The sequence below is a fragment of the Anomalospiza imberbis genome, chromosome 16, assembly GCF_031753505.1.
Source record: "Anomalospiza imberbis isolate Cuckoo-Finch-1a 21T00152 chromosome 16, ASM3175350v1, whole genome shotgun sequence".
Lineage (NCBI taxonomy): Eukaryota > Metazoa > Chordata > Aves > Passeriformes > Viduidae > Anomalospiza > Anomalospiza imberbis.
In genome coordinates this window covers 14,244,960-14,255,877 of record NC_089696.1, presented here as the reverse complement: position 1 = coordinate 14,255,877, position 10,918 = coordinate 14,244,960, and the positions used below count along the sequence as shown (strand labels likewise).

The window sequence follows — 10,918 nt, the reverse complement described above, 5'->3', positions numbered from 1 at the left end:
GTGAAATCAGTATTTACTGAAGAAGCACGTGCTCATACGGGAAGAATTATTCCTAATGAGAGCACAGCGAGGGCTGTATTTGTGCTGTCTCGTTCTGGGGACCATGTGTGCCTTTCCCAGTCCCTCCTGCAAGGCCAGAAGGGACCCCAGTTGTACCATTCCCCTCCCCTGTCAATATCAGCCTCCTAAAACGTGTCTGTCACCATAAACCCCAGTGGTGGAGCTGCTTCCCGTCCCATGCCCACAGCACCCCGTGAGCACGGGGGTTTGGTGCTGTGCTGGGACTGGCTTCACACGCTCCTTCCCCCTTGAGCTGCCATTTCCAGCACATGGTTTTTTTGGGGGGGCTATGCCAGACACATCCCTGGTTTTAGTAGCTTCTTCCCACAGCAGCCAGCACGGATTAAATGTCTCTGCCTTCACACAACTGGTTCTGGCTGCCATAAAGTTGTAGTTTGATATTTTAGAGGCACCTTCTCTCTTCCCTGAAGAGGGAAGGTGAGGAGCTGGAAGTTGATGTTTCAGCCCATCTCTCATGGGGTCTGAGCCCACCTTTCTCCCTGGGGCAGGGGGTGGCCTTGGCCAGGGCCAGTCCCAGGTGTTGCTGTGCTGCTCTCTGGGGCTGCAGGGAGGGAAACACAGAGACACCATTATTTATGTTGTTTTATGGTATTTAGCAGCAAGGAATTAGGGGACTCTCCTTGGTTATAAGGAAAAAAAAAAACGTGATTCCTCTCCAATTGCCTAATATTTCCAAGAATTGGAGATTACACGGGGAGGGGATGAAACCTTCAGGCTGAGCACGAAGTGCTGGTGGTGTCACAACTCTTTCCCCTCTCCCTGGCTGCAGCTGGGACGCATCCTGCATGGATGCAGGGGTGGGCCTCGTGGCCAGGATCAGAACATGAGTCCTGCTGCTTCCAAAGGACAGACCTGCACTCTGGGACCCCCAGGACCAGCTGGTTGCAGCCCCAGCTCTGCAGTGGCACAGGCAGGAGCGTCCAGCTCTTGCAAAGACATCGAGGACCAAATGGGGTCCCTGGAAATGGGGTCATGGGGCCGTTTTCATACCTTCACGCCTTCAAAATCCAGCATGGGGCTTTCTGGGCCCACTGGAGCTTGGCAGGGAGGTTGTTTGCAGCCTTGGGAATTACTTCACGTGATGCTGTGTGCTGACACCGCAGATAACACTTCCTTTGAAGTTTGGGATATTTCTCCAGAGCAAACACCGGGAAAGGAGAAACTAGTTAAATCTCAACTCCTACCTGGCAGGGACAGCTGGGTCACCCAGGTCATCGCTCTGTGCTGCCTCAGCTCTCCCCATCCCACCAGACGAGCTCTGTGCACACCCTCATGGAGGTTTTCTCTGCGTGGTTGCTTGCATGGCTCCCCCCCACACATCTCCCTTCCGTGGAACTGCAGGTGGCAATTCCTTGGGATGAGAGGATCATCTCTACAATGAGCACCCCAGCAACGGGGATGAGGGGCCAGCTCCACAGGATGCTTCATCCAGGAACACTTCAGGAGGTGGAGGCTGCATCCTGTGGTCCTTTCCCTGATGGTGGTGACACCCAGGAGCAGGGACACATTCCCAAAGGCCCTTCTCTCTGCTGTGACCACCTGTAACCCCGTGCCCCTGTTTGCTTTCACCCAGGGAAGCTGCTCTGCCTTGCCCCAGGGCAGGGAGGGCCATGGCCCTTACTTGGCCAACAAACACAGAATAAACACCGTGGCCAACAAACACAGAATAAACACCGTGGCGAACAAACACAGAATAAACACCGTGGCGAACAAACACAGAATAAACACGTGGCGCAGTCGGGGTGGCACGTGTGGCACCGGCAGCACTGGGAATTCGCCATTCCCACCCCGCTCCCGCTTGCTGCGTCTGCACTTGGGCTGGTTGGGAAGGTGGCAGGAAATGAGGGGCTCAGGGCTCTGGTGAGGGCTCCCAAACCCATCCCAGCTCTGAGGCAGATCCTTTTTTGCCAGTGGTTGGGATTTGATGTAAAAGCAAAGATGAACTTTGAGGTTTGGGGGCAGTTTGGGCACTGCTTTATTTGTGATCGCTTAATCCAGAGAAGGTGGACAGGGGGCATGACAGAATTTATATTTGTAGGGGAATAAACCAGCCTGTTCTATCCCTGCTGTATAGGGAAAACAGTCTGGACTTTAAATGCTCACAAAGCAATGGGGAGAACGCCCTGGTGGGAAATAATTCCCACGTGGGAAACCCCCAGTGCTGGAGCCCAAACAAATTCCTAGGGCAGGATGGGGATCCCAGAGCTGAGCTGCATGGGCTCTGCTGGCAGGTCCATGCTCAGGGATCTGGGATACAGGCAGCTCCCAACTCACTGGTGTCCAGGGAATGCTTTGAAATTTCCCCCAGTGCTGAGAGAGCAGCAGCAGCACCCCACGGCCATTGTCCCCCTGCCCCAGGCATCACCCCCGTCAGGGACAGGGTGGACAAGACTCCATCCAAGGCAGCCCAGCCCATTTCCACCCTCACTCTGGGGGCCCTTACGCACGGAGCTCCCGCCATGGGGCAGAGGACAAGTTACCAGGCTGTTTTCTTTAATTTCCACACTCAAAAGCCGCCCCGAGACAGCCCGGTGAGCCGTATCCTCCTCGGATCCTGTTTCAAAGGAAAAAAGCGGTAGGAATGTGCTGCTTTTTCCATGTTGCATTTTCTTCGGGAGGAGCTGTTTATGGAGCACAGCTCCTTTCCCAGTCAGGGGCGCAGGAGGGCTCAGAGCCACCAGAGTCCTGGGAAGATGTCAGGGCCAGGCTGTGCCTGCTGGGATGGGAGCCTCGAGGGTCCTGGATTTGGCCGCGGGGTCAGCCTTTGTCCAGCTCAACTCCCCAAATCCCAACCTCTCCACCCCTGCGCCGGCCTCAGCCCCTCAGGAGCAGATGTGGGACCTGACAGGGAACTTCTCCAGGCTCTGAGCCCTCAGCACTGCTCCTCCCTCTGCCAGCTCCTCCTGGCACTGCCCACCCAGCTCCCTGCCTCCTCCTGGGCTCTCATTTCTGTCCTGCCAGCCCTGCCAGGCATCGCTATTTCCATGGGAACCTTCCTGAAATCCGCAGCAGTGCATCCACTGGGGTCACCAAGGTCCCTCTCCCCTGTGCCTCGTGTTCCAAGCCCAGCTGGTGCCTATCTCTGCTTACAGGTGACATTTCCCTCTAATCCCAGAGAAGCTGAAGGAAACTCTGCTCCTTGGAAGGGAGCAGAAGGTGCTGGAGTTTGGGGACACATCCAGGACATGGAGACACCTTTGTTCATGCTGGCAGGTTGACCTGTGGGCAAGAGGATGGGATGAAAGGAGGTGGAAACTGGGAGCAGGGGATTTCCAGGCTGCTCCTGGCTCGGAGCTGCATCATGCTGAGCACAGGGATGGTGTCTCAAGGGACCTCTTGCCACTCCTTGCCTGGATAACTCCAGGAGCTGGGGATTTGAGACATCTCAGGCTTTCAGATTCTCTGTTAATCAAATCCCAAGTGCTAAAAGGAATCAAGAGACATGAAAAGTGTTGCTAAAGAAGCAGGGGGTGGGGGAGGGAAACAAATAAAGCCACCCCCCCAGTCCCCAGAGAAGGAGCAGCTTCTGCATCATATCTCATCTGGGAAAAATTATATTTTGGGAATTACGTGCTTCTTCTGAAAAGCCTTAAAGAGATTTAATAAAATGAGACAAGCTAATAATATAGGGAATGAATAGCAACCCTGGATGCTGCATCTTGATTTAATCAGATACTTCTCCTCAGGGGGACAAGCAAGAACTATAGCTAAAGCCTCCCTCCCCTACCCAGCTGCTCCCCTCTTCCTCTGGCCATTCACTCCTTCTCCCACCCCAGTGGAGCAGCCGGGGCAGGATTTGGGGTCCCACAAGTCCCTGCTGTTCACCAGCAGCTGCTGGGAAATGCTCAGCCCACACTGGTTCTTTGGGAGCGGGGCAAGGAACCGGACACCAGCTTGCAGTACAGCCGCCAGGGAGAGGGGCCCTGTCCAAAGAACAGTCCTGGGGGAGAAAAGCAGGAATTAGGGAGCCAGGAGAGCCGGGCTTGCTTCCATGTGCGTGGTTGCTCCAGAGCCTGGGAATGCTGTGTGCTGCTGCAGTGGGGATGAGCCCTTGGTGGGATGTGAAGCATCTGATAAGGAGCTCATGCGGGATGTGTCCCTCTCCGTGGCTGGGACAGCTGCAGGGTCTGCACGTGCCAGGTGGGAAGGACACGAATGGCTCTTCCAGTCCTGTTTCACCGCTCAGACCCGCAGGACCCAGCCGTGAACCGAGGCCAGCCCGGCCCCGGGGGATGATCCTTCCCAGCTCCGCAGCACACTGAGAAACCAAACTCATGTTCTGATGTAATTGTCCTTTTCCGAGTATCCCCCGCTCGCCTGTCCCTGTGCTGGGCACCTCGGTGCTGCTCCTGCTTCCTGGAACATTTTGCTTCCTACATTTCTGCCGTGGTGCTGCTGCTGTGAGCTCTGTTTTGCTGCTGCACAGTTCGTCCAAGCCAGGCCCTGGGGAGCCGCGTGTTCTGTCGCCGGGATGTTTGTGTGACTTTCGTGGAATTTCCTTTCCTCAGGCACTTGCTCATGGACACAGGGTGGGTTTTGCTGGTTGGCAGGTGGCTGGTAAACCGAGGAGGGTGAAAATAGGGAGGGAAACAGCAAGAAAACAAGGACTGATCTGTGCTGAAGGTGATTGCATTAAAGGTGTCGCTGGGGTTCGTGCAGAACATCCTGCCTGTGGCTCTGGCTGTGCTGAGCAGCTGCATGAAAGGGATTCTATCCTCCAAAACCAGGCAAGGAGCAAAACATCCCACAAACAGCAGGGACAAACTCTGGCAGCCGTGGGGGAAATGCCCTTTTACCTGCCTCTGCTTAAGCCTTGGTCTATTTGCAGTCAGGTCAGAAATAGGTGGTGATTTGTAACAGAGTCATAACTGTGGGAAGGCTTTGCCTTGCAGCGAGGTGGATCCTTTATCATCAGCTCCCAGCAAATGGGCTTTGCTCCTACAGGAGATGAGTTTCTAGATGAGCCTGGGAGGACTCAGCTAATGCTGTGTAATGCTCCCTGCTCAGGCTCTGCGTGCCTCCATGAGGAGCTGGGCTCTGGGATGGCACAGGCAGTGCCCACGACCTATTCTCTGGGAGCTCCCACCACCAGCAGCTCTCCTCCACCCACCCCAGGTCCCTGACATCCTGTCCTTGCTGTCAGCAGGCCCCTGGCTCTGGTCCCACTCCACCAAGCCCACAGAATCCCAGTGCACATCTGTCTCCTGGCATGCTCTGCCCAAAGAGCTGTTTAGAAGGAGCAAATGGATTTTTTTTCCTGTCAGCCAGGAGCAGGCTTCAAGCAAGCTATTTTTACCTGTTCCTGACTCTATTAATAGTTGTACGGCCAGCAATAAATGCTGATCGAGATATTTGATTTGTCTGTCCTCCAGAGGTTGCCACTTCCTATTCCCCCTGTTGTTTCCTATCAACCGCTTCAATTAAATGATCTTTTTGTTATTTGGGGTGATACATTTGGGCTTTGTGTTCGGCTATTAAACTTCTTTGCTGTCTCACACACAGATGAATAAACACAGGAAACTGTCCCACTTTCTCTCCTCCAAGCGTCCTTGTGCCTCCGGGCAGGATGTTTCCCTGCAGGCAGGGCCGGCGCTGTTTGAGTTGCTGCTCCCTTCCAGACAGCCACAGACAGCCACAATCCCTCCGTAAGCCTTCCAAGGGTGTTTAAATTAATATCCGAGGGTGACACCACGCTCAGGGGAGATGAGGAGCTCAGCACCATCCATTTCCCTAGTGGTGCTGATCAAAGGCACTGCTCTGTCCCAGTCTGCGTGTTCTGGCTGTCCCTGAGGTCCCTCTCTGTGTTATAGGTGAGGCTTCTGCTGCCCTGAACCTTACTGAAGCATCACCTTTTGCTAAGATATTTTTTTTGTAAGTGCGGGATTGTTTTGCTTTTTTTTTTTTTTTTTTTTTTTTTTTTTTTTGTTTGTTTGGTTTTTTTTTAATTATGATTATTTTATTTTTATCATAGAACAGGCTGGGTTGGAAGGGACCTTAAAGCTCATCTTGTACCACCCCCTGCCATGGGCAGGGACACCTTCTCCTACACCAGATTGCTCCAAATCCCATCCTACCTGGCCTTGGACACTTCCAGTGATGGGTGCAGCCACTCTGGGCAACCTATTCCAGTGTCTCGCCACCCTCAGAGGGAAGAACTTCTTCCCAAGATCCCATTTAATTCTGCCATCTGTTAGCGTGAAGCCATTCCCCCTTGTCCTGTCCCTCCATCCCGTGTCCAAAGTCCTTCTCTATCTCTCTTGGAGCGCCTTTAGTCACTGGAAGGGGCTCTAAGGTCTCCCCGGAGCCTTCCATTCCCCGGGCCGACTATTCCCAGTTCTCCCAGTACAGCACCGCTCCTGTTCCCATTCCCATTCCCATTCCCGTTCCCGTTCCCATTACTGTTCCCTCGCATTCCCATTCCCATTCCCATTCCCATTCCCATTCCCGTTCCCATTCCCATTCCTGTTCCCGTTCCCGTTCTGGTTCCCGTTCTGGTTCCCATTCCCATTCCCCTTCCTGTTCCCGTTCTCATTCCCCTTCCCGTTCCCGTTCCCATGCCTGTTCCCATTCCCGTTCTGGTTCCCGTTCTGGTTCCCGTTCCCATTCCCATTCCCATTCCTGTTCCCATTCCCATTCCCCTTCCCATTCTGGTTCTCATTCCCGTTCCCGTTCCCATTCCCATTCCTGTTCCCATTCCCATTCCCCTTCCTCTTCTGGTTTCCATTCCCGTTCCCATTCCCATTCCCATTCCCATTCCCGTTCCTGTTCTGGTTCCCATTCCCATTCCCCTTCCCGTTCCCGTTCTGGTTCCATTCCCATTCCCATTCCCATTCCCGTTCCCATTCCCATTCCCGTTCCTATTCCCATTCCCGTTCCCGTTCCGGTTCCCATTCCCATTTCCATTCCCATTCCCGTTCCCATTCCCTTTCCCGTTCCCGTTCCCATTCGCATTCCCATTCCCATTCCCGTTCCCGTTCCCGTTCCCGTTCTGGTTCCATTCCCATTCCCATTCCCATTCCCATTCCCGTTCCCGTTCCCGGCCCTGCACGCGCTGCCGCCGGCCGGACTCTCGCCTGTCCCCTAGCGGGGAGAACCGGCGCTGCAGCGGCACCGCTCGGCACCGGCACCGGCACCGGCACCGGGATCGGGACCGGGACCGGCACCGGGATCGGCACCGGGACCGGCACCGGCACCGGCACCGGGATCGGGATCGGGACCGGGACCGGGACCGGGACCGGCACCGGGACCGGGATCGGGATCGGGATCGCGATCGGGATCGGGGTCGGAGTCGGGGTCGGGATTGGGGTCGGGATCGGGGCCGGGATCGGGGCCGGGATCGGGGCCGGGGTCGGGGTCAAGGGAAGCCGCCGTCCTAAGAGCCTCCGTGAAGGTGTCACCGCGCAGCCCCCAGCCCGCGCTGCCGCCCTCGGTGGGACCGAGACTTCTCTCTGCTCCCGGCCCCGCGCACCGGAGCTCGCACCGAAAGGGATGTTTTCTCCGGTCTTTCGGGCATTTGCACCGGGAAAGTGTAAAACGGAGCAAAACCACGGCAGGGAGCGGTGTGGGACCCCCTGCACCCCCCGCCCCCGGTTCCTGCAGCTCGGGGTCACCCCATTCCCCGAGCCCCCGGAACCCCGAACCGGCTGCGGGGCGCCGGGAGTCCGCACCGGGCTGAGAACGGGACGGGTACAAAGCACCGGGAGCCCGTGCGGGGATGCAAAGAGATCTGTTTGCAAACGGGACTGTGAAAGGGACCGGGAGTGCGAGCGGGAGTTCGAAGCACCAGAGTTCCGATCGGGCTGTAAATCTTCGGGAGCGCAAACCGGGAGGGGAACGGGACCTGTCTGTGCACCCCCAGGAGGGCGAACCGGGATGGGAACGGGACCGGGCTGCGCAGCAGCGGGAGCGCGAACGGGGCTGCGAACGGGACGGGGCTGCCAAGCACCCGGAGCCCCAGCCGGGCTGTGAACGGGACCAGGCAACCGAGCCCCAGGAGTGCGAACGGGGCTGCGGACGGGAGCGGTGTGCGCAGCCCGGAGCCCGGCGGGGGGCGCGGGCCGGGCCGGGCGCGGAGCCGGGCGCTGACTCAGCCGCCGCCGCCCCGGGCCGTGACGCGCCGAGGGGCGGTCGCTGCCGGCTCTATATAACGCGGCGGCCGCCGTGCAGAGCTCACACCGACCCTTCCTGAGAGGGAAGAGGGGCTGAGCGGCCGGGCAGGCAGCGCCTTCTTCCTTCTGCTCGTCTCCTTCTCGGCGCAAGCTGCACTTTTGCCGGCGTCAATGAAACTGGCAGCGATGATCAAGAAGATGTGTCCCAGCGAGGCCGAGCTGAGCATCCCCGCCAAGAACTGCTACCGCATGGTCATCCTGGGCTCCTCCAAGGTGGGCAAGACGGCCATAGTCTCGCGCTTCCTCACCGGCCGCTTCGAGGAGCAATACACGCCCACCATCGAGGACTTCCACCGCAAGTTCTACAGCATCCGTGGTGAGGTGTACCAGCTCGACATTCTGGACACGTCGGGCAACCACCCCTTCCCAGCCATGCGCCGCCTCTCCATCCTCACAGGTACTTGTCAGGAGGTCCCTCTGCCAGATTCTTGCTCAGTTTGGGGATGTTTTGGCAGTCCTGGGAGGAGGGAGGTGCGATTTTGTGTGTTCAAGTGGTTGGGCAGCTCTTCTTGGTGCTGCCTGTTCCTTCTTTCTCCAAGCCTGTATTTGGCTTAGGAGTGGGTCTCTCTGTGTCCCCATCCCTGCAACCATCTCACGTTCCCTCTTTGTCCCCAGGAGACGTGTTCATCCTCGTGTTCAGCCTGGACAACCGAGACTCCTTTGAGGAGGTGCAGCGCCTGAAGCAGCAAATCCTGGAGACCAAGTCCTGCCTGAAGAACAAAACCAAGGAGAACATCGAGGTGCCCCTGGTCATCTGCGGCAACAAGGGCGACCGGGACTTTTACCGGGAGGTGCAGCCCCGGGAGATCGAGCAGCTGGTGGGAGGGGACCCCAAAAAATGTGCCTACTTCGAGATCTCAGCCAAGAGGAACAGCAGTCTGGACCAGATGTTCCAGGCGCTCTTCGCCATGGCCAAGCTGCCCAGCGAGATGAGCCCCGACCTGCACCGCAAGGTCTCGGTCCAGTACTGCGACATCCTGCACAAGAAGGCTCTGAAAGGCAAAAAGCTGCTGAAGGAGGGGGGCCGGGGCGGCACGGAGGAGGCGTACGGCATCGTGGCCCCCTTCGCCCGGCGGCCCAGCGTGCACAGCGACCTCATGTACATCCGGGAGAAAGCCATCGGCGGTGGGCACGGCAAGGAGAAGGATCGCTGCGTGATCAGCTAGGAGCCCCCACTCGCCACGGGAAAGAAGGAAGGAAGGAAAGAAGGAAAGGAGGGGGGAAAGATGCTCGTTTCCGAATTGACTTTGGGCAGGTGCCCACCCGGGCAGAGAGGGCGTTGCCTCTCCCCCAGCCTCCCTCCTCCCGCTTTCATCATGTCCCTCCCTGGGGATGCATTTTGGGAGCGAGGGATGCGAAGGGGGAGGCTTTGGAGGGCAGGAGGGGATGTCACTGGGAACAGCCTCCTCCTCTAGGCAAAGAGGGAAAGGGTGAGCTGCTGGGCAGCCAGGTGGGAGGATGAGTGTGGAGGGCACAGACCTTGGTGTTTCTTTCCCTCCCAAACCACCCAGCCTCAGGCACTGCCTTCAGGAGGGAGAGCAGGGGCCTGGCCAGCACCTGCCTGGGGCTTTGGGGTTGGTTCTTGAATTTTTTTTTCCAACTTGAGAAGCTGTGCACGGACTCTGGCCTGGCCAGCACCTGCCTGGGGCTTTGGGGTTGGTTCTTGAATTTTTTTTTCCAACTTGAGAAGCTGTGCACGGACTCTGGCTCTGTGTTGTGTGTTCATCTGTGTCTGCAAAACACATGCAGAAGACACTCCTAAGCTGTTGCAAAGACATTGCAGAGTTACAGCCCTGATGGACCAAAAAACTGACTCTTGTTTACATTTGTCTTGTTTGATTTGCAAGATTTGGGGAGGGTGGGGGGAGCGGGAAGGGTTTTACAAATAAAATAATAGGCACTTTATGTAGGTATTGTTTGTCATTGACATGAACAAAAAAAAAAATCTTCAAGTGTTTCTACCGTGGGTGAAACTTGATGTTTTATTTTTTCTACAAATCAATAAAATCTTTTTAAAAATTACACCTGTAGGTTTGCCTTTGCTTCCTTGCCCTATCCCATAGCAAAGCCTGCTCAACAAAAGGCCTGAGCTCCGAGATGGCAAAACCAGCCTCTCACTCCAGCCCTGTATTGCCCCATTTTCTCTGACTCCCAGTGCAAAGGTTCCCGCCTCTGCAAGCCGCCGGGGTTTTGCCACACAGGGGTAACAAGGGGCCAGGCAGGGAGTTGCTCACTCCAAGGGGTCACTGAGCCAACACTCTTTCCTCACTCCACTACGCCGAGTGACGGTGCTGCCAGCCCCATGACACGCCGGGCATGGCATGTCACTGCCTGCAGTCACCCAGCAAACTGACATCACTTCGTTATAAAGAGCTGATTGTGTTTCGTGCTCTTTGATGATTAACTAAGCACACTTTAATGATGTCAACACAGACTGATTCATTGGCACCCCAGCTGGGATATTGTTTTTACTCTGCAATATGAGTAAAGGAAGTACTTTGCTCGAAAGGTCACCTTTACATCTGATGGTTTTTAATCTCTTCCCAATAACAAGTTGCAGTAATCATTGCTAGAAGTGAAAGGGAAACAGGATCACTCTTCAAAGAAAGCTCATTTTCAACCTCCGCTTTCCCCTCATGCAGCGGCACAAATCTGTGTTTAGTACATAT

General features: G+C 56.2%; 1 protein-coding gene across 2 annotated transcripts; it reads left to right on the top strand.

The window, feature by feature from the left end:
* The first annotated feature begins 8,245 nt into the window (after window positions 1-8,245).
* RASD1 (ras related dexamethasone induced 1) lies at window positions 8,246-9,872 on the top strand. Of its 2 annotated transcripts, none has more exons than XM_068207194.1 (2): window positions 8,246-8,646; window positions 8,936-9,872. In XM_068207194.1, the coding sequence occupies exons 1-2, from the start codon at window positions 8,361-8,363 to the stop codon at window positions 9,709-9,711; spliced, it is 1,062 nt and encodes a 353-aa protein (XP_068063295.1). In that variant the 5' UTR covers window positions 8,246-8,360; the 3' UTR covers window positions 9,712-9,872. The 2 variants fall into 2 exon arrangements, with proteins under 2 accessions (XP_068063295.1, XP_068063294.1); XM_068207193.1 differs by having other exon boundaries at window positions 8,249-8,646; window positions 8,865-9,561.
* Window positions 9,873-10,918: the final 1,046 nt, after the last annotated feature.